Source organism: Mugil cephalus, chromosome 13 (assembly GCF_022458985.1).
Source record: "Mugil cephalus isolate CIBA_MC_2020 chromosome 13, CIBA_Mcephalus_1.1, whole genome shotgun sequence".
In the NCBI taxonomy this organism is placed as follows: domain Eukaryota; kingdom Metazoa; phylum Chordata; class Actinopteri; order Mugiliformes; family Mugilidae; genus Mugil; species Mugil cephalus.
The window spans coordinates 11,919,977-11,947,284 of record NC_061782.1 but is presented as its reverse complement, the minus strand read 5'-3'; the positions used below and the strand labels follow the sequence as shown (position 1 = coordinate 11,947,284).

General features: G+C 40.7%; 1 protein-coding gene across 1 annotated transcript; it reads left to right on the top strand.

Moving 5' to 3' along the window:
• The first annotated feature begins 823 nt into the window (after positions 1-823).
• prim2 (DNA primase subunit 2) lies at positions 824-26,815 on the top strand. Its single transcript, XM_047604106.1, has 14 exons — positions 824-937; positions 1,780-1,929; positions 2,014-2,126; positions 3,661-3,755; positions 3,851-3,971; positions 4,627-4,722; positions 6,206-6,343; positions 9,588-9,655; positions 11,504-11,576; positions 11,732-11,917; positions 22,463-22,589; positions 22,716-22,798; positions 24,381-24,449; positions 26,179-26,815. Exons 2-14 carry the CDS (start codon positions 1,785-1,787, stop codon positions 26,407-26,409), a joined length of 1,545 nt encoding a protein of 514 aa, XP_047460062.1. The 5' UTR covers positions 824-937; positions 1,780-1,784; the 3' UTR covers positions 26,410-26,815.
• The last annotated feature ends 493 nt before the right edge of the window (positions 26,816-27,308 follow it).

The window sequence follows — 27,308 nt, the reverse complement described above, 5'->3', positions numbered from 1 at the left end:
GTATGTGTGTAAGAGAAGGAGAACTTATTTAACATAATTAACGCTAATACGTGACCTTCTGTATCTATTTCCACTTTTTCAGGATAAATGTAAATTTTCACTATGTTCTTTTAACTATCACATTGGTAGTTATTTTGCGGAAAATAAATATATACATCAGTTTGACCATTATTGCATTACAATATTGTTTACAATACTGATGCATTAAATTGTACTGCAGTGCATAAGATGGAGATACTTCAACTTTAACTCATTTATATACATATATAATGGTGTAAAACTTATAACATTTTCCCCTCAAATTTACTGGGTAGATTATAATAAAAAGTTGAAATACATTCTTGTGTTTGACAGCTCCCTTTGGATTTGAACTTAACTTGGGGTTATAGTTTTCCATTAACTGCAACTATTGCAATAATTTATTCTACAAAGAAATATTGTGAAGGGCTCCTGAAACGTGCTACTTGTTAATATTCTTCTCTCGAGATAGAAAAAATTAAAAATAATAATAATAAATCTGTTTCAGTCTATTGGTGGATTGGCGTGTTCTGGTTGCGTTTGGTGTGTCGTACAAATGCTCCCGCAAACATCCAGTGCGTTCGGGGTTTCACATCAATCAAGACGTAATATAAGGCCATAATGTATACGGTGTGATTCATTTTAAATCCGAACGTATCTTAGGGCACATATGACTGCAACTGCTCAATTAAATTGAAATTACTTGCGTATAGTTATGTTTCCGCCTGTTTCTACCACTGTTAATGGGAGAGACGACCGGATGGTTCAGAGCAACAAAACGAGTGCTCACTACATCCCGACAGTCTTCCTCTTCCTGGTTTGACCAGAGCGTCATCATCTCATTTCCCCGCGTTTGTTGAACAGCCCACTTTGTTTGGCGGGATTGAATTCAGCAGCACACTTTCTCCTCGTCTCATTGGTAATGTACCAAAATATTATAGTTTGTATCTTATTCCGAGAGGGCTAATGATAACGTAGTTGGTTTGTTTTTCGTTTTGTTTTTAGCTCGGGCGACTTAAACCGCTTCGATAGTTTTCTGCTGCGTCTTCGTCAACGTAGAGCGAAACTATCTGTAGCTGTCTATCTGTTACTGGCCATAATAGGTCCCCTATGGGTTGGTTTTGTGCACCCTAACATAGGCTGTAACACATATGTAGCTAGCATCATGGTGTCAGTTCTAGCTGTGAAGGTTCTAGCATGAAAGTTATCTCCCCTTTCCTGCATGTTACAGCAATGCGACTATTATGAGTTGTGGTGTGTGATCAAAGTAAAGATTAGACGTCAGTGTGGATGTATTTACGGGCCATGTCATGTTATGAGGTCTGCTACAACCGTGTCTTTCTTTAAATGTTATTTAAAAACATCTTTTTTCACAAGCTTTTAATTAAGTTTAATGTGTTTTTAACTGTATTGTTATTGTTATTGCCATCTCCCTTATGTATGTGTTGTTATGTATGTAATATTTTATCTTGTATGTCATTTTATTTTTTAACATGCATTGTCTCTGTGCTTTTATTTTGAAACACATTGCGTTTACACATGCTGTATGAACTGTGCTTTAAACACATTCACATACACACCACCACGTAAAGACAATTTAACTATGACCATAATGAATGACGCACTTGCTGGGCAACCTGTTTAATGTTCATGATCCTGTATCTGTTCATGATCATACCAAAGTAAATTCTCACAAATGCGGTGCTTGCAGACCTGTAATCTGGCGGCACATGAAATGTCTTGGATTTCTCTCTCTTTCAGGGATCATGCAGTTTTCAGGCAGAAGAAGGAGGGTCGCTTCTAAAGCTCAGACCGAGCTCTATGGGCTGCCTCTGCAGTTCTACGGGCAGCCTCCTCTCGAAAACATCACTCTGACTGAATTTGAGACATTTGCTGTGGAGAGGCTGAAATGTTAGTGAAATTATAATTTTGAAATTTGACGTGACGTACACTTTAACGAAGGACTCATAGTGTCTTCCTTTAATGTCCCTGCAGTGCTGAAGACCATCGAGAATTTGGGAGTGAGCCACGTGAAATTGTCAGAGCCGTATAAACTTAAATTGTACAATGAGTTTAGAGCCCTGAACTTTCCGTACAGATCAGAGACTGTGAGTATGTTACACACAACACAACACATTGTTTTTTTTGTTGTTTTTTTTGCGGTTATAATGTACATGTATTACATGCCACCATCAAAGCAGATTATTTCCCCATGTCAGTGTATGTGGTGGGGTCGCACCAGAAACACACAGGATCATGGAGCATACCATTGTGTACCATCGTACTCAGCTTGGTGTTTACTGTAAATTTCCAACTGAGTGTATTTGACTTAACTTGTGTATATAGATTGATGTGCAATACCTACTTTTAGGATGACAGTGCTTAGCTTAGATAATTAAAAATATTTGCGTTTAGCAAGATCAGAGACATTAATAGGACTATAGGACTACTACGTGTGGATGCATTAAACCGTGTTGACATGAGCTAATAGTGAACGTTACATTCATGCATTCATTAGTGCATGCATTAGTTCTTTTATTGATACCTGGTTGATTTTCTTTTTCTATTTAGAAGAAAGTCACCCTGCAGAGGCTTGCAGTGCCAGTACAGATGTTTTATTGTCACTGAGAGAGAATGAAAAGATTGGACAATCTACAACACAGACACTTCATATCAAATATGTAATGTATCACCAGTTTCAGACTGGATAATGTTATGGGTTAGACTAAATTGTGACTGAAATTATATTAAGTCATTATTTAGGGGATTCTTGTTACATGTTAATGCTAACCGCTAGCTAACGTAACATTAGTTGTATGCTTCAGGGGTGTCCAAGCAGAAGTTGCATTTACTACGTTACCATCCACAGTGGTTCCACTTACTTCTTCTAATATCTTTGTTGGAGAGGCTTCACTTGATAAAGACAGACCACACTTCGTCTCCTCTGTGTCCTCCTTTGGTTGGATCATCCATCCAGTGTGTGTGAGTGTAGGGGTCTGTGAATGTAGTCCCATCAGTTAGTCAACTTTTTAAAATGACACACACGGTCTCGGGAAGTGAGTGTATTAGTATACTCTCTAAAATATGCTTTTTCCTTGTCCATTCCAGCCAAAACAGCCCGTTGCTAACCAGCGTTTACAAGCTACATTGTTTGAGATGTTTTGCCTCCAGCTAAGCCCTGCCCCTCAAAAAATGTCACACTGCTTGCAAACTGTGAAGGAGTCTATACTGCTGATATTTCCAAAATGACAGGATACGATCATTTTACAGACAAATAGCACTGTTTCTTCTTCACCAACACTTCTCCTTGTTCGAAGTCGAAGTGAGGAAATGGTTCTAGATTCTCTTCCCCAATTGCTGTGTGTTGCAGTCCAAGTTAAGGATGGGTGTATTAAAACACTAAAGAGAAGATCACAAACTCAGAAGAAGTTGACATTAGAAAATTAATTGCAAGAGCCTGATTTAATGGAAGTAATTAAACATGACTAGAGTTGAAAAGGGTGTGATACTCTCTTTTATTATGTATACAGACAAGGCTTTAAAATCTCACTGATTTTTCATTAAGCACAACTTGTCAATGAGTAGCGAGTAATTAAATCAAACACATCATTAAAGTGTTACACTTTTTTGTAACGCATTTAGGATGACCGAAAAGTTCAGAGCGGACCCAGTGAAAATGAGAAACGAAGAAAGGACCACATCTCCCACTTCATTCTCAGACTCGCCTACTGCCAAACGTAAGTGTGTGGTTTCCGTTAAATAATGTTGTTTTTCAAATGCGAGCAGTCCACATCCAACCAACAAGTGTTTATTTCCATTGGTGTCTTTAAAGGGAAGACCTGAGGCGCTGGTTCATTCAACAGGAAGTGGATCTTTTCCGCTACCGCTTCTGTGAGCTGGATTCAGAACAAAAGCGTGATTTTCTTCACAAGAACAATCTGCAGTATAACACAGTGAGTTTCTGAAAGCTTCACATCAGCAGAAATACTCATTCATTCTTGCTTAGAAACTAGATTTTATCACTTACACAGTCTGTCATGTTTATTAGTGTACTCCTGTCCATGAGTGGTGTGTCTGTAGAATATGCATTTCTATTCTGAAATTCAAAGATCGAGCTTCAGCCTAAATAAAAAAAAATACTGTTCTGACATTTTTCCTTCTTTGTAGAAGTAACTCTAGAATAGTTTACATATATACTTGATGAAAACTGACACAGAAGCCCATCTATTAGTGTATATCAGGAAAAAAACATACTATATATAATATACTGCAGTTTAGTTATATTGTCACTAGATGGAGCTGTTTGACCACTGAGCCATGGACGTTAAGGATTCCCTTGATTCAAAAGGGAATCCTTATTTTTTTTGTTGTTAAAAGATTCTGTTCTGTGTGAGATGAGATATAATTGCTTTCAATAATCCCACAAATCCCAAATGGTAGCACCTTATTTACTGTGTGTGTAGGATTTATTTTCCCAATATTGGGGCGAAAAAGCGACAGGTAGCTTAAGGAAACCCGACATGTGACAGACAAGGACGGAAATGGTGCGGGAATTTGATGAATGGTGTTTGGTTTGCTCCTCTCTGAAATTCATCCGTGACTTTTCAGATTAGCGTCGAGGAGAAGAAGGCCATGGGCGAAAAACTTATCAACTCCAGTTACGGCGTCAGTGGAATCACTGTGGAGGGTCAGGACTTCTACAAAGTGAGTCACCAGTCTCTTTCCACTCTGAATCTATCTATCTATCTATCTATCTATCTATCTATCTATCTATCTATCTATCTATCTATCTATCTATCTCTCTGTCTATCTGTCTGTCTGTCTGTCCGTCTGTCCGTCTGTCTGTCTTTGTTTCTTTCTTTTTTCGCATGTAGTGGATGAAAGTTGCATATGCAGCTCTTCATTTACCAGCTCACTGCAGCTGCTTCCTCTTGTTCCATTACTCTCTTAAATATTTCAGACTACTCCACTGCCTCTTGTCAACTTAAAAAAAAGGGTTGCCTTGCTTTGCAGAGGCTTTTTAGGTGAACAGTGGTTTAGAGTAAAAGTCAAGTTGAGTTAGGGTTAGGCGTCAGTGCTTTGGTGTGATGCATCAACAGTAAGAAATATTCCACATTTGTTGCCATCTCTGAACCTTTCGGCTTTCATCAATAGATGATAATTTAGCTTTCACTGTTTATATGCAGATATCGTTTTATGAAGATTATATGAGCAGTAACTTAATACAGAATATTAACCCGGAATGTCACCATAGTTTTGGTCCCATTGTGAAGTATTTTTTAACTGTCAGCCATCTTCATTGCACGTTAACGCCACACTTTTAAGCTCCCCCAGTAACTTGGAGCCTAAATTACATCGGGTAGAATTTACAGAAAAACTTACGTCCCCTTGGTGAGAACAGTAACTTCTGCCTGTTGCCCATCGTTGAACTTGGACCAATTACCACTCAAGCTTTCACATTAATGTCAGCTATACTGTGTTATCCTGACCTGCCTGAGAGAACCAGCCGAGCAGGGCAGCCAGCTGTGAACTCTTCTTAAAAACAAAACCTCGATTACTCTGAGGTAAAACGCTGATCGGTTTACTTAGCTCTGTGTCTTGCCTTCCGCTCCCCGAGCCCCAAATCTTGTCACACGGAGACAGACCATCAAAAAAATCAAAAATATAAATAAAACTGAGTGAGTTTAGATCAACTTATTGGAGAATGTAGAATCCACAACTGTGTTTTTCACCTCACTACTAAATAGACACATTTACATAGTGGTCAAATCTCTTAAATTGATGGGAATGTAAGGCTTATAAAATAATAATAAATAATATAACTGCCTGACTGACAGCTCACCATCACAACCTATAACACGTGAATGGATTTAAATTCACGGTTTGTCCGTTCACAGAATGAAAAGGCTTCGGGGAATAGTCACGGCCCGCTCCATGTTGTGAATTTACATTTCAGGCTTGTGGCCGAACGCTCTCATTCATTAAGAGAATGTGAACTGTTGCGTGCGCTTTTTCCGAACGCGGCTGAAGAACTGTAAACCCTTGGATTTCATTTTAAAGAAGAGAAAATAACAAAGGGTAAAAAAGGCTGTCCTCTCATCCCGGGAGGCCCCGTGCATACATATCATTTGAATGCATCAATTATTTAATTTTCCTCCCTTGCATCTGCTTTTTTTTATTTTAATAGGTTCCGTTTCAAGATGCTCTGGACTTGGTGCGAACCAGGAAGGTGTACCTCAAGGCAGGCTACGTGTACATCCCTCACCAGGACATCGTCACCATTGTTCTCAATGATTTTCGCACAAGACTCTCCAAAGCTCTTGCAGTAAGTTAATCGCAAATTAGTTAATTTTATAGAAAGGCGAATAAATGTATAGTTATTGTGTTATTGCAATATGTTGCAATCCAACGCAACATCTATAATCTAAAAATATTTTAATCAGCGTCTTCCTGAGCTGCACATGTGCTTTATTTAAATACTTTGTGTTTATACAGAGAGCCTGGTCCTATTAGGCACATTATTAATTTGCAGCCGTTGCCCTGGCTGCCCTGAGGGGTACAGTAAAAAACACAAGGGTTCAGATGAGGGGAATGAGTATACACACATGGCGTAAAATGCCTGGAGGGAAGATCGGGGGCAAATAGTAGGAAAGTGCCTTTTGTCCCTGTAGGCATGATGTTTTTTTAAAAGGCTGCGGAAGGGAGGGTACGACACCGCGGTATCGGCGTACTCCAACATTGCTTTGAATGCCCCCAGGGACGCGAAACACAATGAAGTGGGAACCAGAGGCATTTTTATAATCCATGTGAAGAGACAACCAAAGTTCATTTCCATCACGGTGCAGGGTGCAAACAAGGAAACCTGCAGGAGCATGATTAACAGCCACAGTGGCGCTGAATGCTTTATGAACAGACTCGTCTCTTTTTAATTAGAGGAAACCTACGTTGTAGGTTGAGTTACAGAGAGACCTTATGTTATTTTTACATGTTATTATCCTGCGAAAAAACGTGTGAATTCTTTCCCCGGAGTAATTTGATTTGCATTGTGATTATGCAGTTCATGATGTAGAATTGGAAGACGGTGTGGAAACGGGAACGCCTGGTTGTTTATGAAAAACTAAATCTGAGAAGAACCGTAGAAGAGAAATCACCTGGTCTTTGTCATGAAACAGGAAAGGTAGGAAGGAATTCAAACGGCCAATAACAGTCTAAAGTAGATCATGTGCTAGATTCATATACTATTGTAGAGTAAATATCAGTGTGAAAACTCACTGTGTTAATAAGAACAATTCAGATTATACAGTTTTTGAGACCTGCTCACCCAAAAAAGATAAAGTTTGTATATCCTTAGGTCCTGAACATGTCAATCATGCTTCTTGCTCAAACATCCATAGCATACATAATATTTAGGTGCAGAGAAATTCAGAATTACAGTTGGCAGCCTGATGGCGTCTACAAATAACCTCCACAACAATTTCCCATCAGGCTGTAATAAGCATGGATTCAGTTCAATGAGAGGCTGTGTCCAAACTTTTGACTGCCGGTGTTTCTTGACATCAGGATGAGAAGCAGTGAGTGACTGAGCTACTGACACGTGCAGGGAGGCAGCTGTACTCCCACCAGCCACCTAAAAGGCATCTCTGCCGAGACGTCGCTGAAGATCGTCCATAGGTAGCGACGGTTGTGGGTCTCTGGAATAAATTCTGACCACCTCAGGCAGTTTCCCACCTGTCCTGCGTGGTGTGTCTGGTGTGTCTGGTGCGTCTGCACGGCGAGAATGTAAAAGGGGGGGGAAAAAAAAAGAAACTTTTAGTTGAAATATGACAACCGTTCATCCGAGTGCGATGGCGCTTACTTGCACCTCCAGCAAAGAAGTCTCAGAGTAGAACCGTTGACGAGCAAGTAAAAAACAGACTGAAAAAAAAATTCAAATTTTTTTTTTTTGACACAGGTTGATAGGTTAATAGAAACTAAAAAAAAATAACAAAGACAATGCAGTGTTCTCATAAACCATAAGGATTCTGTTGTAGATCCACAGATATAGGCAGCAGAAGAAGCTCTTTACGTTTGTTAAAACATTTAAAATCAGTTTTCTTGGCTTTTTTTTTTGATAAGTAGCGTATCAGTATTTAACTGATTTATTTATATTGGTTTAATTTGAATGCCTTATTCGGTACAATAATTTCCAATACAGCCCTTATCTAGGGTCATTGTGTTTATGCGTTACGGTAGCACCCTGAAGAGCTAAGAGACGCGGAGACACCGATGCGGCCGTTTCACTGTTTTTTCATCTCATTCCTCTGAGTTCAAACAAAGGTTCGCGTGTGTGCAGTTGTGCTGTTATTGTATAACTGAGTAGTCACTTCCAATCAGCGCATTTTCAGGTAATCCCCGCGCTCATGACAAACAGTGGGCTCCGTTTAGCCAGTGATCTAAAAAGCTCATTGGCAATTTGAACCACTCATCAAACTCACTCGTGGCAAATTGAGTTGTGCGAGTACCAGAATTACAGAATTGTGATTACTGAGAGCGGCACTTTTAGATGTCGCTCGCTGATCTCAGGGTGCAAGCGAAGCAACTTGGGCACGAAGCCTTCATTGTTCCGACGATGAGCCTTTTTTTTTTTTTTTAGTTTCTCAGAAGTAAATTTAAAGTGTGCTGCTGCGTCGACGAATCCCCGAAGGACTGAAAACCGTCTGAAAACAGCCCCAGCAGTTCAACGGACCCCGGTGTCCCGTCTCTATTACACATAATTTGTTTGGTGTTGGTGTAATCCAGACAGTCATTGCATTGGTACTAATCGTGGCGTGACGGGCGACGTGTGCTTGATTTGCTATAATCCGAACACGTGACCTCCATCGCGGCGCAGTCGGGGGCCAGCTTTTCAAACCCGAAAGAGAAAAACAAAAAAAAACTAATTTGTCCAGTTCTCCCATTTCCAGGTAATTATCTGCACCACTGACTGTTGGAATGGAATATTTCCCCAATATTATTTTTCTTGTAACTGTGCCGCCGTGTTACTCTAATGGTAGTTCTCATTCACTGGGGGGCAGCGTGAAGGGGGATGTCGGGGGGTCGCAGAAAATGTGTCATTAAAAATGGATGAAACTGAAAGCTGCTTCTCCCCGTGACTGCGGTTATTGGTTTGACATTTATTTTAACAAACAGACCGTCGTATCTCGTGCTTTATTTTGATCTACGTGTACGGCAGACACCGAATTAGGCGGATCAATCACTTGCTCCACATGCTACAGATGTTTTTGTGTAGTGTTTTAATGTGTGATGTGTAAATTATTACTGTAGCACTGGTTTACAGCTCAGTTTACATGGAGATGCCTTAACATAAGGACTTCAGACATATGATGCTCTGCTTTCTGGACCTGCCACCATTGTTGCTGTAATTTTACTAAAACATCACAGGATTCATTAGATATTCACTTACAAGATTATAGAGCAGACCAGAATTTAACTAAAGAAAGTGTAAACTAGTTTTATGTACAAATTCTTCATATGGTTAACCATAATCCGATTATTTGCCATTCCTCATGTGATGCCCATCTCTTCTGCAGCTGACCGCCCGCTCGCTACCAGCGGTGCATTCTGATGAACGGCTACAGCCGCTCCTGAACCACCTCAGGTAAGCGGCCGCATTAATACCTATTCCGCCTTTTTGCCAGAACTCTGCTGAGAGAGAGAGAAAAAAGAAAAAGAGAGATCTAGCAGGACGGACGCCAAAGATCACTGCTGGCTCGTGGCCGCTCTGACTCAGCTCAGTTTCTCCCTGTAGATGAGACCAGATGTTGTATGAACTTTAGCCAGGAGGTAAACTGCTGGTTTACTCACAGGCTGCTACTAAGGCTGCAATTTTTATAGACACCACAATTATCGGCTGATTAATCAGCTAGATCAGGGGTCTTCAGCGTTTATCAGGACTCCCAAACTGATAGAGCGATTAAGTAGGGACCCTCTCCCTACTATATGTGTTTTATATTAAACTTGACCCAGTGCAAATTATAGATATACATTATTATTTTTCATTCAATATTAATCTATAGTCGCCTATAATAGGCTCAACAGTAGGGTGGCCCTGCAACTATATAATAGTTAGTGATTGACAGATAGTGTGCGGCCTCGTGATTGGCTCAGCAGCAGTGGGGGCGGGGCCTACTCTCCTCTAGGAGGATTAGATTGACAGGTCTCGGCTAGTGCTGTTGAGGCAGCTCCTGTGTCGCTAAGTGAATGAAGCGTCTTCTGCCTCCATTTATCCCTTTATGAAAATATGTTGGATTCATGTTAATGTGTATTTGAAGAAATTTAGAATTGTGGGGGAAAATGATGGACCCCCTGTTGAAGACCTAGGATTTACATTATGGACTTGGCTAAAGCAAATCTGAAGCAAAGGATTTTCCTCAGAATAGAAGAAGGTGAAATGTTTTCAAGAAATCTTCAACAAGTCCAGTTGACTTTATTATTTTAGATGACAAATGATCGCCACAGAATAGCTGATGGATAGAAATCATATTGAAATAACTAATTAGTCGACGAAGTAATGTCACAAATACTACATAAATAATAAATGCTTCTGGTATCTCAAAGGGGACTATGTACTTGGTTTTGTATGGGCAACACAACAACACATTTCTGTGCGTTACCTTGAACTGTGAGAATGTGCGATAAGTATTTCTCAGTTGTCTTATTTTGATATTTAGAAACAGCAGGCAATCGTCGGGTCTATTTACGTGAATCTTAAGAGCAGCAGCGTCTCAAGTGGGAATTTACTCAACCAGTGAATTTCAGTGAAAGCTGTACTCCACTTGCAAATTGTTTGTGGAGCTCATTGAAATTGGTAAAAATTGGGTGTAGCTAAAGTTCAGCCATTTACCAAACTGCAGTGTGCAACTATGCAACACTTTGCTACTGGGGGATCGGTTGTGTCATTTCACTAAAGAACTGTTGCACACATAAACAAGCATAAACAAGAACAATCCCCCTGTTGGTCGAAAAGCTCACAAATGTGTTAGAAAGTTTGTCTTAAATGCAATTAGCACTTGTCACTTCCAACGTGTCACTTTTACTGTAAACCTCTGTAATTAAGGCAGCGCGTCCTATAAAAAGCCTTTCACACATTGACTTGTGAAAAAATTTGAATTTGTGCCAGCACCAAGAAACGTTTTGCTCCACAGCGGTTGACTTCCAGCTTCCACAGCAGAGGATAGTAGCTTAGAGCGCAATGAGGGAGATTTTTTTTTTTTTTTTTACTTCAGATAAAATGAAAAACAACATAAATCGTCTATTTGTTGCTAAGGATTAGCGGGCAGTTTGTCGAGATAAGAGGGCAGGTCACTAATCATTACACTAGTCTTAACTGTTTAAAGTTTGTCGTGAGGTATATGTTCCATTCAAGTTCATTTTCCTTAATGTCAAGTCTTTTTGCTTCTAAATTTGTCTCAAAATGTTCACGTTTTTCCTTTTTTTTTTTTTTTAGCCATGCATACGTGGGACAGGACTACAGCATGCAGAAGAACGTTGGGAAAATCTCCTTGGAACAAATTGATTCAGTAAGTTGCATTGACCATCTATTCAGCTTCATGCTGCTCGTTTGCGAACATAAAGTATATTTAGCACCAAAATACTACTAGTTTGCACTTACAGATGTTGTGCGGTGTTGTAGAGCACGTCTTCATATTAGTCATTAACAACTGACTGCCTCCAGCTTGCAGGAAAGTCGTTCCCTCTGTGCATGAGGCAGCTCCACCAGGCCCTGAGAGAGAACCACCACCTCCGCCACGGCGGCCGGATGCAGTACGGCCTCTTCCTCAAAGGTATCGGCCTCTCTCTGGAGCAGGCCCTGCAGTTCTGGAGGATGGAGTTCATAAGAGGCAAAGTGGACGCAGACAAGGTAATGCTTACAGTAACGATGCATCGCATCCTAAATTTCATAATATCGGAATAACATCAGCAAAGGTATAGTTTTATAGGATATACCGATCGGGCACAACATTATGACCACCTTCCTAATATTGTGTAGATACAAAAAACATATGTGCTGCTGATTTTTCTCAGACGATATTTGGAGCTGACACTGTTTTTTCTCCTTCCATTTTCACAATAAAAATGACACGGTGATAACAAATGTCACTGGCCTCAATTTAACCAAAAACATTATCATTTATTGAACACTCTTATAGATGCAAAATAAAGTGGTAAGAAGAGGTGGAGCACAAGTAATGACAAAAACACATTTAAATTGACAAAGGGGTTCAGTGCACTTAATTCTCATTCAGGTAGTTTTCATATGTGTGTCTGTGTCAGGCTGCATCCTGCTGGGGATGGCTGCCGACATCAAGGAGTGTCATTGCTGTGGGCTGGGGGTGTCAGGTCTGGTCTAGGTGGGTGGTGCATGTCTAAGTAACACTTCCCTGTAAAACACTGAATTGTCACAAAATGGTCCATGTTTCTCCTGTTGTGGATGATCAGTGTAAATGAAGTTGATGAAGCATAACCTGAGGAAAAAACTTCTTTTCAACTACATCCTTTGACAAAATCACAGTTTTCAGTCTATATTTTTACACTTATTATTTGTGATAAGTGTCCTATCATCAATCATTTTCTATACAAATATAAGTTAATAATCACAAGTAATTATACGTTCTTTTTTCCCGTGTTGAGTTTGGTCTGAATACCTCAGGATCTGTCTCCAGAGGGCTATTGAATGGCTGGTGCTGTTTTATTGGTGATGAAGTGGCCCCATCAAAGCTGTATTGATTGAAAGAAAGTGCGCTGGTGTCATTATGCGCCCGCGCTGCTGTGATGAGGCTAATGAAGACTTAAGTGGTTATGAGTTCACTTATTAAGCTTCCCAATAGGAAACGGCACAGACACAGTAAAGACACTAAAATTGTTCCACATGAAGAGAAGCGCTTCTCTTTTATGTGATTAAGAGGCAGCAGTGACAGGAGACTCCACACAATGGAACGGTTCAAATTGAACAAATAGAATTTCATGCTGTGTGATTCAGTAGAAATAAATTATTCTGTTTAGGTCTGTTGTAACGCTTTGAATAGAAATTCATTAGAATCAAGCTTCTGAGAAAATGTGTTCTGATGTGATTGTGTTTGAATTTCTCACTGCATTGTGTTTAAACTCGTTGGTTAAGTCATTCCAAAGCTGCAGACACGACTGATATAGAGAGCCTCGCTTGGCTTGGCTGGTGTGCATGAATCAAACGTCTGCCCTCATAAATGTTGTCGCACTATCGACTTTCAAGAAAATAACTGCCTGTTAAATGGTTGTTATTGCTTGTATCGATTTACTTGTACAGATATGACAGTGAGGTCTGAATCTTAGAAATGAGACACGGCTGATGCAAACTTTTTCGAAGCTTTTTTGTTCCCTGTCATCAGTGCAGCCACGTGGGATTTGTCAAGATATTGTATTTGTTACAAGATAAACTCTGAAGTCAGTTAAACATGAACATTAACTTTCCATCCAAGTGAGTTGACTTCACTCTGCATCTTGAGGTTTGACTCATTTCCTAGTAAGAATACCTTTTCTTCTAGAAGCTGCTTGACATAAACAATAATCCTCCGAGACACATCTCTGAGTGCTTCACAGCAGACCTGATTCCACTCGTTCTTCTTCTTGGATTAATCCTCTACTCTACAGTCAGTTGAGCCACTCTTCAAGTAAAATTCAAGCATTTGTTAGTTTTAGGATCTTGGGCCTGCTTTCCCTGTCTGACATCACTGTTGGTTTGACATTATGATCGGGGTGCGGCTTTAATTAAAAAACTAAAAGATTTAAATTGATTGTCATGACCGAAGCTAACTTTTGAGAGGAACGTGAGGCCTGAAAACCATGGCAGAACTTTTTCAAATTCACTTTTGCGTCGTAATCAGAAGATACAGTGTAAACAAGGTGTAAGGTCAATACCGAGAAATCTGTGTGCTGAGTTGAATATACGTCTGTGCATACGGATGGGCCTTGAGCCCTGGGTCCTGTTGTCTTTGAATATTGATTTGGAGTAGATCACATGGTCCCTACCAGTCATGTTCTTAGATACACTGAAGGACATGTAAAACACTGATGCCTTTTCTCTTTGGTTGTCTTTGCAAATACTAGATAGGAAATAGAGGAGGAAGAAAAATGTCCTGTGTTTTAGATACAATTTGAATGTCTACTAGTATTTCTACTGAATCACACAGCATGAAATTTATTAATTTAAAACTGTTGAACTGTGTGGCTCATTATGAAAATTCAAACCCTCAAACCCACAAAAACATCTAATGTGTCAAACATTTCAGTTTTCAAAAAAAAAAATCAAAAATTGTTGTTTTATTAATTCAAAATAATATAATTTGTGTGTTAATGATGAGATGAGAAGTAAACAAAGACATCTCCAGTAATTTGTGTTTGTGTCTCTTTGAAATGATTTTGTGTTGCAGCAGAATATGTTAGAAGTCAGGGTGGTTATTTTGACTTTCATTCTCTCCCTAAAGGTTTAATTGTGTAAGAGTGTTTTTGTGTGCAGGCATGTAAAAGAAAATAAGTGCTTCCACTTGAGACACACAAAGATTTTCCATCTTCTATGCTGTTGAAAAAAAAAAACAAAACACACAATGCCTTTCACAGTTAAATCAACATTCGTCTGTCTGCGCCTGCTCAGGTGTGTACCCGTTAGGATTCTTGTTGCAGCCTTCTTCTTCGGTGCCCCATTTCTGAGGTGGCTTGCTTCCCGTGTACAAGCTCCCAGAGAAAGTGTGATGAGCTCTGCACAAAGCCCCGCTTTTGTTCCACAGCAGAGGCAGCAAAATGGTGCTGACCAGATCGCAGCTCTCGCAGTGATGTATGTGTTGTGTCAGGGACTGCACTTTGTGGCAGGCTGCACAAAGCCTGCTCATTAGTATGCGACAGGCACAGAGAGAAAAGGATGGGAGGCAGCGATGCCAAAAGGGAGGCCTGGAGAAAGAGGCAATGTAACATTAGAGTAGAGGGAGAGAGGAAATTGATGAAATCAACTTGATCTATCCATTTTTCTTGGCACGGAAGTTGGGCTCTCATTCGGAGGAGCGTCTATTTCCACCGCAGTTTAGTGCGTTGTATCGCCTCGGGCTTGGGCTGCTTTGTTTGAACTGCTTGTTTTACAGATGTTAACTTCAGGTTAATTAATTTCCACTAACTGACACATTTTTTTTTTCACATTGGAGGGAGAACAATGGAAGATGGCATGTTATATTAACTGCTCTCAGAGGTTGGACGCGAGTGCACACCACGCTATTTTTGCCGCTAGTGTCTTTTGTGAGTTTTTCTTTCATGCTTTTAAAATACTTTCTGTATGTAAAGTTCCATGTACAACTAAATAGTAGGGCCACCTTGTAGTAAAGTTTCTTGTCTTTTGTCTTAAGTACCTTGTAGAATAATACTGCTATTCAAACAACTTGACATAAGTAAAGACGATCCTTTATTTATGCCACACTGGAGAAATTTGCAGCAAACTGTTCAAAGGGCAGTGCAGTAGTAGTTAAACGTATGTGGTCTACTGGGAGCAGGCTCGGTTGTGCAGCCTCGCAGCAGCAGGAAGGACGGCCTCCGCTAACTGTTACAGCACCATGAAGGGGGATTTCCATCAGGGATGACAGCTTTGTTTTCATCCTCCGATCACCCACCACCTCCACAGGCTCGAGAGGGCAGCCCAGAACGGTGCCGACCTTCTTCACCAGCCTGTTCAGCCTATTTCTGTCTGCGGCTGAGATGCTGCCAATCTAGCAGAGCACTCTGTTACAGATGTTTGATGCCACTGCGGAGTCAGAAAAGGTCCTTAGGAGTGTTCTCTGCCAAAGGATGTGACTAAGCCTATAGCCTCCTAATCAAAGTATTCCAACATTAATATGTTTTGCCCTTGACGTAGACCCCTTCATGGCCTACGTCACTGCGACGTCACATAATTAGCTGCAGGCACAACAGAGGAAGGTTTGAGGTGAACACGTCGTCTTGCTCGTTTCAGCGTGGATAATGTTATGGGTTAGACTAAATTGCGACTGAAATTACGCTTAAGTTATTCATTATTTAGGGGCTTCTTGTTACATGTTAATGCTAATGCTAACCGCTAGCTAACGCAACATTAGTTCTATGTTTTAGGGTGTCCAAGCGGAAGTTGCATGTACTACGTTACCCTCCACAGTGGTTCCACTTCTAATATCTTTGTTGGAGAGGCTTCACTTGATACAGACAGACCAGACTCGTCTCCTCTGTGTCCTCCTTTGGTTGGATCATCCATCCAGTGAGTGTAGGGGGTCTGTGAATAAAGGCCCATCAGTCAGAGTCAACTTTTAGAAATAACACTCATGGTCTCAGGGAGTGAGTGTTTTAATATATTCTCTAAAATATGGGTTTCCTCGTCCATTCCAGCCAAAACTGTTTGCTAACCGGTGTTTACAGGCTGTAGTGTTTGAGATGTTTTGCCTCCAGCTAAGCCCCGCCCCTCAAAAAACATCACACTGTTGACTGTGAAGATGTCTATACACAATGTTAAATCATTAGATGAGTCTTAAAAAGTCTAAAATTTGAGAATCCTTAAAAAGTCTTAAATACGAGCATATTTTGCATTGTGGGTCTTAAATTACATTTAGTCAAGTCTTAAATCCTCACGTCCATTTATTACCACTTCATTTGCAGTATGATCCCCTATGGCTCTGACCTATTATGTTTCTCTTTCTCATTAGCAGACCCCACCCCAGGGATGAGAGATGAATGACAATGCATTCTGTTATTTTGAAAGTAATTCTGGGTCTCTGATTTTCTTCATTTTTCATGCTTCATGTAGGTCTTAAATTTAACCCATAATGGTCTTAAAAAGGTCTTAAAAAGTTTAAAATTACAAACCTGCAGAAAACCTGTAAATGCAAAGATTTGATTTTTTTCATTGAGCTTAGCACTGACCTGTGTCGTCCATCAAAAATGCCTCCACAAAAACAAGACAACGATCATTCTTAACGTTACTTGACAGTGGATCGGTTTAAAAATATTTCAGGGAGTAATTGAACCACAGTGAGCTGTTGGATGATGAGCTGTAGGAGACAAACTTCACGCCTCCAAATTCCCCAGTCAGGGAACCAACTCCTTTTATTATGCCCTGCACCATAAAACCAAATCACGTTTGCTCACAGAATAATTAAAAAAGGTCTAATTTTGCCTGACCTCGGATTTATTTTGTTGCCCTCGGAATTATTCAACCTTACAAAATCAACCAGGACTTAAAAGATTAAACACGTAAATACAAGTCTGAGAACTACATCTTTATCTGATATAAACAGATTAAAAAAGGGCCCTACAATTGCACTTATTTTACTTTTCATGTTGAATAAACAAGCTAGTGGTGTTTGTGTTGTTGACTAATTTGAACCCATATACAGTCACCAACCAATTTATTAGGTACACCTTGCTAGTAAAATGTTGGACCCCCTTTTGCCTTCAGAACTGCCTCAATTCTCCATGGCATACTTTCAACAAGGTGTCGGAAACATTGCTCAGAGATTTTGGTCCATATTGACATGATAACATCACACAGTTGCTGCAGATTTGTTGGCTGCACATCTGTGATGTGAATCTCCCGTTCCAACACATCCCAAATGTGCTTTATTGGGTTGAGATCTGGTGACTGTGGAGGCCATTGGAGCACAGTGAACTCATTGTCATGTTCAAGAAACTAGTTTGAGATGATATGAGCTTTGTGACATGGTGCATTATCCTGCTGGAAGAAGCCGTCAGTAGATGGGTACACTGTGGTCATAAAGGAATGGACATGGTCAGCAACAATACTCAGGTAGGCTGTGGCATTTAAACCATGCTCAACTTGTACTAAGGGGCCCAAAGTGTGCCAAGAAAATATCCGCCACACCATTACATCACCACCACTAGCAGCCTGAACCGTTGATAGAAGGCAGGACGGATCCATGCTTTCATGTTGTTTACGCCAAATTCTGACCCTGCCATCCGAACGTCGCAGCTGAAATTGAGACTCATCAGACCAGGCAACATTTTTCCAATCTTCTATTGTCTAGTGTTGGTGAGCCTGTGTGAACTGTAGCCTCAGTTTCCTGTTCTTAGCTGACAGGAGTGACACCCGGTGTGGTCTTCTACTGCTGTAGCCCATCTTCTTCTAGGTTGGACGTGCTGTGCGTTCAGAGATGGTATTCTGCATTCCTTGGTTGTAACCAGTGGTTATTTGAGTTACTGTTGCCTTTCTATCATCTCCAACCAGTTCTCCTCTGACCTCTCACATCAACAAGGCATTTTCGTTCACACAACTGCCACTTACTGAATAGTTTCTCTTTTTTAGACCATTCTCTGTAAAACCCTAGAGATGGTTGTGCATGAAAATCCCCGTAGATCAGCAGTTCCTGAAATGCTCAGACCAGCCCGTCTGGAACCAACAAACATACCACATTCAAAGTCACTTAAATCCTCTTTCTTCTCCATTCTGATGCTCAGTTTTGAACTTCAGCAAGTTGTCTTGATCACCTCTACATGCCCGAATGCATTGAATTGCAGCCATGTGATTGGCTGATTTGTGCTAACAAGCAATTGAACAAGTGTACCTAAAAAAGTGGCCAGTGAGTGTATTTTGCTAATGATATCGCTCATACATATCCAGCATCGACTGTGCTATAATGAGCCTCTTCCACGGCAGATGTTGTGACATGGCGCAGCAGGAAAAGCGCAGGTGTTACTAAAAGCATTATTGATGGCTTTGTGCTAATCAAACATCCCATAGAGTGGGACACTGCCAAAGTGACCCAGCATGCACGACACCTGCACCCTGAAACCGAAAGAAGCTAAATGAATTCAGTCAACATTCATCTCATTAGTTACACCTGTGCTTTTCCCGCAGTGACATGATGAAATAGCTCACGCTGGAAAAAAAAAGGCCACGCATTACCCGAAGCACTGAATTGTCCTAATAATCAGTGAGTTTTTTTTTTTTTTTTTTTTTTTTAGTTTAGACACTTCTTGTGTGTAAATTACCTCATGTGGCTCCACAGTTTTTCCACTCGCGTGCACTTGCGGCGTTTTAGAGTCCCTCACCTTTTTGTTTTTTATTTATTTATTTTTTTTTGCGGTGGGAAATAGCCTGTTGTGCCGATTAAAAACGGGAACTATTTTAACGGTATTACACATAAGAGGGATTGCAGCTACAGGCACATCAGTCACTACGGACTGAGCCTAAGAAGCCGTGCCAAGTTTACACACACGCGCACACACTCGTAATCCCTTTGATTGTGTCCTATTTCTCTGTCTCCATTGCCGCGGGTTTTTGTGAATGTGTCCTAGAGTGTGGGGGGATGTAACAGCGATGTAGCCCCACGAGCCACGATGCGCACTGGAAGAGATGTGGCTCGGCTCCTTTTTAATGCGTCTTTTGTGCCCGTGTTTAGTCTCTCTAGTCTGATTTTCTGAATTCGCTCAGTTTGGGGGTCAGCCGTACTGGGGTGTATGCAGGATTTTCTCAAGTGTAGGAGGAAGTGTAGGAACACAGCCGGTTATAAAAGAAATGCTAAATATATTTTATTTTATGGGACAGTTCAATAAAATGCAAGATGCTCAACATATCCATCTGACTGAATATGGTTATAAGAAATAGTATAAAACAGTTTAGTTCTCATTTATTGTTGCACCTTATATTCATTTCTACACATCAGAAGGTGGTTGTTGTACATCCTGGTGTTGGAATTTCCCAATGCCACTAGATAAATCCAAGTACTTACAGGACCAGTAGGACTACTTAATGAGGACATCACGCTCACACGCTGTGGGTCCTTGCTTTTGAATCAAATGGATCCACTTCTCTTTGAGTTTCTGAACCATTTTCAAACTGCAATTAAACTTCACAAGTGAAGACAGAAAGATGTGGCCCTGTGTGAGCTGTTTGGGGACGTTTGGGTCCAAATATGAAACGAGAGGCTCGTAACATCATTATGGGATGTCATGTCTGTATGTCCTGGTGGCTGATTGAGCTGCGCCTGAGTATCTTTCTTCCAGGTCTAGGCTAAGGCAGCATGTTTAAAATGTCAAACTATTTTACAACCTACTCATGAACTATATCTAAAGATGGATGGATCCTCTGTGACATCAGTCATTTTCTCAGTGCCTGTCCTGTGTCTCAACTACTGGCTAATTCCAAAATGGGCAAAGGAGGTGGCATCACCAAAGCGGGCAGCATCCACCTTAGCAACCATCCCATCCTATCTGATTACATTAGCTTCTGTTTCAACTGTGTGAAAGAAAACTAGTCCTATGCCCATATGTATTCAGCACCATACCAGCCGTTTCATTGTCCGTCTAAACACAATCTCCTCCTGATACTTTAACACGTTGACGGCTAAACAGCAACTTGGAGAATGAATTACTTCCATAACACGCTCCTCCTGAGTTGGAGCCAAAGTTGTGCAGCCCGCAGCCTGAGAGCTATGGCTTTCATCAGCCCGCCTGTCATCATGTAAAATGGATGAAACGAGAGAATATTTGTACAAAACGTTTTTTTTTTTTTTTTTTGCTGTTTCCTTAGTCGGATTGCTCCTGCTCCAGCGTGCCGCTGGAGGACATTTAACATTACCCCCGTCCACAGAGGGTGCTGCTTGTTTGGGCAATGGCAGCAATTTTTTTTGCACCTGGTCTAAAACACGGGATTCTTGGAACTCGGTACCATGTCGGGTAGACCGGTGTGTCAGCGTGTTGCTCGTTTTCGTGCGTTAAAATCACAGCCTTGCACTAATTGCAAACGGCCTAATTTTCATCCCGTTTTGTGAAATGCAGCCAAGGCCTCAAGTCCTTTATGTAATTCCATGATTTCTGTTAAAGTGTGTCAAAGTGAAGTGAGAGCTTTATGCATAAGTTTTAACATGGGGATTTTCAGAACCACCCTCAAGTGGTCACTGGAGGTACTGCAGTTTTTGGCATTTCCTATATCTGCAACACTTCATTGAGCTTTTTTGTTTAATTGTTATTTCCACTGCGTATAGTACTTGAACAGCTAACACTGGTTACATACCGTTGATATTAGGTGTAATATGTTCAAATCTGGTCCAACTGCGTAAGAGCTGTTGTACCATCATGAGTACGTGAGCAAATTATTAGACGAGATACAAATACCACCTTGCTTTAACCTCGGCTTCACCTGAAACTTTAATCGCATATCATCGTTAAGTCTTTGTACCACTTTGTAGAACACGTATGATCTTTTTTTTTATGTCCAAATAATTTCACATTATACATGTTTAGTGCCTGCCGAGCTCCACATTTGGTTTTAATAGCGTGAGAGGTTCTTAAATAAAGAAAGGGCTTTTTGAATCCTCAGAAGCACTACATAATTAATATTTGATTTATTATTCTTAAAGAAGATTTGATGGGGTTTTTGAATTTGCCACTGCAGCTTGTCATATTAGCAAGTTCAAGGGTTTTATTGCAACATTAATGTGTTACGACGGGAGCAGTCGTGGCGATATTGTTCTGCCGCGCTGTCGCTGCACTCTGCGTCTATTTTACTGTTTGATTTTTAGAGGCAGGGTCACCGCGGTGCACTTTAATGACCGCACAGAATTACTGTACAATGAAAAAGGATAAAAGGAGTTCATTGCGGAGATTGGGTGAAATGACCCCGATTTTAAAAAAAAAAAAAAAAAAAAAGTTTGAAGAAGCTTTTTTTGTTTGAATACAGATGGAAGATTACATGGAGGTTTGCAGAAGTCTGACGCCTAAGAGTTCATTTATGTCCTTGATTTTGAAGTTTGGTGGCTTTTGGAAGATCTTATGAAAAACTTCTGAGAACAGGCCAGAAAAATGTATCTGAGGGAGTATATATGGACACCTGACAGCTTATTTTATTTGTTTATCTTTAATTACCATACAGCGTTAGAAAAACTGAATCTTTTAATAATTTTATAGAGTGATTTTACTTGTTAGAAAGACTGGGGTGGGGCTGCATCCATACGAGTGAATGCCAGGTCCAAAAGTTTCCCAGCAGAACATCATCACAATATGATCAGTGTTGTTTACTTCTCCTGTCAGCGGTCATAATGTTGTGGCTGATCGGTGTATATTTATATAGTAATGCATTCCGCTGAATACGGGTGCAGTGTGTGTTTGTGTGTGTGTGTGTGTGTTTGGTTTCCTACTTGTATTCTTTGATTTAAATTACATAGCATTAAACCACTCTGCGGTACAAGCACAGAGAAAGAGGGCCACATTACTGTATCCGTAACTCAGCTATCTGGAGTGTGGTGACACCTCTACAGCAGCTCCGCTCTAATAGCCCTATAATTCATCGAGGAAAACACCTTGTCAAAACTGACATGATGTATGACAATGTCTCTTTTCACCCCAACCTTGTCCCTCTTACACTCTCATCCTCGCTAATGCCTGGTCTTTGCCTCTCTCCTCCTCTCTGTAGTTTGACAAAGCCTATGCCTACGGCATCCGCCACATGTTTGGCAAGGAAGGCAAGCGGGCGGACTACACCCCCTACAGTTGCATGAAGGTGATTTTATCAAACCCGCCCAGCCAAGGCGACCATCACGGTGAGCAGATGCCGTTATTTGATTAGCTATTAAACTGCTTTCTTCAGCTTTTTAGAAGTTTGCTTTGAAATAGAGACACAACACGAGTGCGTGTTTATTTTGTGATTTAATGTTTTCTGTCCGAAGGGTGTCCATTCCGTCACAGTGACCCCGAGCTGCTGAAGCAGAAGCTGCAGGTCTACAAGGTGTCTCCCAGTGGAATCAGTCAGGTGGGTGCCGTTCTGTCCACAGTCGGGTAAATGGTTGAAGAAGCCCTCCAGCGTTCGTTACCTGCCTCTGACTGGGCACAGCTTGGCTTATTAGGTTTCCTCCCCCGTGTCACAAACCTTTTTTTTTTTTTTTTTTTTTTTTTTTTTCAGTTTTATCTTTGGGTTAATAACTAATAAAGTCAGTGTCAAATAAAAAAAATAAATAAAAATCTGAAAATGGTAAAACGTTAGTCACCAGATTATCAGTGACTGGGAGCGTGGACATGGGGAAATGAAGTTTTAAAAATGTTTAACCTGTGGTAGAGTTAAGGAATCTGTAGCTTCAAGTCTAGAGCTGAAGGAGTTTTAGGTACGTAGCATTAATACGGTGTATTTATTATTTCATAATGATCACAACGGTCTTTATTCAAATTAATTTTAGACTGACAGTAGAAACAAAACTAATAGTATGCAGCTCTGCAGCAGGTTCTGTAAGAACTGCTCCATACAGTGAATGGGGTTGTGTGATTGTGTCATTGTTGGGAATTATTTAGTGATTAATTGGATTTATTCTAATTAGTTGCGTAGACTTTATTTATTTATTTTTCAAGAAAATTGTTTTCTTTTCCTTAGCTCCACCAGCTTCCCTCCTAAACTGATGATGATGTTTAATTAATGCTACAAATACACATAGAGTATATTCCGTTCACAGAGATTTATTTCTTTAAAAAATAAAAAAAATCTAAATGAAAAGTAAACATGGTTACGACTGTAATAGTGTGAAGTAGAAACCTCACAAACCCTCAGAACAAACACATCATTGTGACTCAAATAAAACAACCGGCGCAGCTAGTGTTGTCTTTTTATTACCCGTGTTTTTTGTTCACGCTCGCAAATGTTCTTGTATTCCACTAAGCAAAGTGAAACTGTAATAAAAACAGCAATATATGTGTCTGAAGCGGAGTGCAGCTCATCACCGATCTAACAGCCGCCCCTGAGCCGGGGCGTGCTGGTGGCGGTACAGCGCTGCAGGCAGCCTCCGGGAACCTGGGGAATAATGAAGGAACCAAATGCAGCCAGACTCCTCTGAATAGTTTCAGAGTGAGTGCCGGGGACTTTGAATTGATTGTGCGGCAGGTCATTCACCCCGAGTATGCAGTCACACTAACATTACAAGGATGTGGGAGCTGTTATGTGACCCGAACAGAATATGAGCTTCGGCGCGGCTGCTCACACCCTCCCCATTCAACTTTAGAGCTTTACGAAGGAAAGAAAATAGAAAATCCTAAATCTGAACTGGAAGACTTGAATGTGTAATCATGGCCAGCGGTTATTCTACACAGAGTTGACTCAGGGCATGAATATTTAAATCAACCCAAATAAGCCCGTGATGTGTTTATATTACGTTTGCAACGATTTTCCTGAAGGATGTGTTTCGCCGCGCTCATTATTATTACTGAGGTATGTTTATGTAGGTAATTGACCAAAAACCAATTAAATGTGTTTGAATGCGTGGCTGCAGTGTGCAATATCCCCAATGAATGAGCTGCCAGGATCTAAGGTGCACCAATTTAACCTCCCTTTTGTACTCTGTTCCTTGCAGATCCTGGAGCTGGTTAAAGGAATGCACTACCAGCTGGCATGCCAAAAATACTTTGAGCTGACACACAATGTAAGTGGAGATTTCATTTGATGTGGGGGGGTGGGGGTTGGGGGGAGGGAGGGGGCGGCCGGGACTACCTGTGTCAGAGGCAGGCGGTCTGTCCTTACATCTCACGCATGAAGGCTCAGGAAGGACCCAGAACTGTCATCGCATCCGTCATTCGCTGGCTGTCGCAGCCTCTTAATTTTTATAGGTTTACTATGGCATTGTGATCTGTTTTGTCCCCCGAGGTGAAGACTTATTTAGTTTAATCTGTTTTACTTTGGATGCTTGAGTCATCATCTAATTCAGTCAAAAAAAAAAAAAAAAGCAAGGTCTGAAAGTGATAACGACATTTCTTGTGAGTGCAGATTCGGATCGTTCAGCAGGTCATTCCAGACGAGTAGATGGACACGTTCACTTTTCTTTTTTTTTTTCCCCACTTCCCTTGACCCCGTTTGCTCCTCCTCGTGTACAGTGTCTGGACTGGAACCATTGTGTTGAATTGTAAGGCAGCAGTAGACTTAATTTTGAGAAAGGAGTTATTTTATTTTATTGCACGTTTTACCTTTTGCAAGGTAGAAATATGGCAAGGGAGTTAATATCCGGTAGTTGTCTGCGCAAAAAAAGCTTGTGATCGATTTAGATCTGACTTTATTCATTCAATTACGTCAAACCAAAGCAGCATAAAGTAAGACTTGTTCTTCTGCGTCGCATCTACCCAGCAGAGTATTTCTAGATTCACTCACACTCGAGAGGAACGTAGAGGAGGAAAAGGAGTATGATGTGGTCACAATTTCTGCACATTTGGCTCGAGACGTTAATCAGGGTAATCAAGAATCATAATATAATAAATTTTATTGAGGAAAAGTTAACATGCGAGTTAACTGTTAGACTCAGAAGAAGGTAGATGGGGTCCTGTATATTTCACCTACCATTTATTTTATCCTTGTACGAGCTGCTGCTCTAAGATCCTGTGGAGACGTGTTACAGCTGCAGCTGTTTGTGCTGCTCTTTATTGGGTTTAAGGAATAATTTGTGGGTCATTTGTTTGCTTACAGTCATTAGATGCGAATTAATTTAACTCTTCCATCAACAGACAGAAATGGACATTATGTTCCACAGCCATGCGTGAAATTCATTCATTTGCCACACATTAAATTCACATTTTTATGATTTGCGCAGCAGTGATATTTTATGTGTTGCGTTATTGTGTGTTCGAGTGCAGACCGCTTAAAGAAGCCAGGAGTTTGACGGCTGTTTGAGCCACTAAATCACTTGACATAATTGTTCTTTAGGTGTTTAATCTTTCTATTTTTATGTTATTTTCTTCACACCAATAATTCAACAGGTAGAAAAGAAAAAGTGTCACTGATTTTAATTTGTTACATGGAAGAAGCAGCTGTGCACCAATGTACTGCAGGAATTCGCTCCTACTGTACGAAAGGTTTTAAACGCATCCATCACAATCAGATAAAGGTTTAAAAACTGAAAGATCACTTGATGTGTTAATTGATTTGTGGGTGTTTACTCATCATGAGCCATGTTGACATTTCTGTTTCCTGAAAGCGCATGTTTCATCTTTTCGCTGTGCTCTGACGGAACAGTTAGTTTATTTGCTAATTACTGTTAGTAAATAGGTAAACCACTCCACAGCATCTTCCCACTAAAGAGTCTCATCAGTATTCTACCAACCTGCTGCTGTTGCTTCCTTGAAGACTGGCATTTACTCTTGACCTTTCCTCTTCTTTTTGAACAGATTGAGGAAGGCTCCTTCTCGCTCAGTCACCCCAACCAGTACTTCGTAGAGAGCCAGAAAGTTTTGGGCGGGGGCGTAAAGGACACAAAGCGAGAGGCGGACGCGCCGCAGAGGTCGACGGAAACCCCCGCCGCCAAAGGACCCGCTGCCACTCGAGACGCGACGGCAAACGACTCCCAGCATTTGGCGGAGATGACGGAAAATCTGGAATCTTTCTTCCAGGATGCTTAACCTCCATTTTTAACACGTGTAGAAATAAATGTAACTGTATCTGACTTGTAAAGTATTAAAGCTGCATATCGGTAGACTTTCAGTAATTTCATCAGAGGGGGGGCTCGGAGTTAAACTTTTCAAACCTCGACGTCACGCCAAAGTTTTTTACCTTGCGACATTCTCTATTACTGTGAGTTCAAAGAAGTCTCTTGTTTTCTTTCTTTGTTTCCACTCCGGTCTGAACTCGGGTGGCTTATGCACAGTCTCGGTGCACAGTGTTTTGGCAGGGATGTGGTTTTGGGGGGTGATGACTAGAACATTTCCCAGCTGTCTCAGAAACAATGTCATTGTATTTGCTGGCAGTGCAGTAGATGAATGGTGGCAGGAGGATGGATGAAAATAAACAATTTCCACAGTTGTATTATCCTGCCTTGGAATATTGCCTCATAGTGCACAATGCAATTTATTCAAAGCATACGTGGTCAGGAGATATTTCCCTTCTCTTCTCTTGAACCTCTGTCGGCTCAATAATTTATGAAAAATGGTGCCTGTCTAAAAAGTTGCAGACCTTTGTTCTTCTGTGGCATTGGCTGCTCTTCTAATCTTAGTTATATATAGTTCATATACGTATATAGTTTCGCACTCTTGTCTCAACTCTGATGCATTTTACATGATTGCAAACTTTAGATCCAATTAGAGACACTCAAGAGTTAGCCCCGGATTTTATGAATAGAAATGATTCTCCGGTAGGCTAAAAGAAATGTTGGATAATTTTTGTGGAAAAACTTATTTCAAATCTAATGTTTTTGATGATGTCAAAAGAATCCCGGCATTAATGCACACTCCTCTCCAGGCTCCTGTGTTTGAAGACTCAGCGTCTCGCGCTTGTAATGTCAGAGCACCAGGGCCGCTCTTAG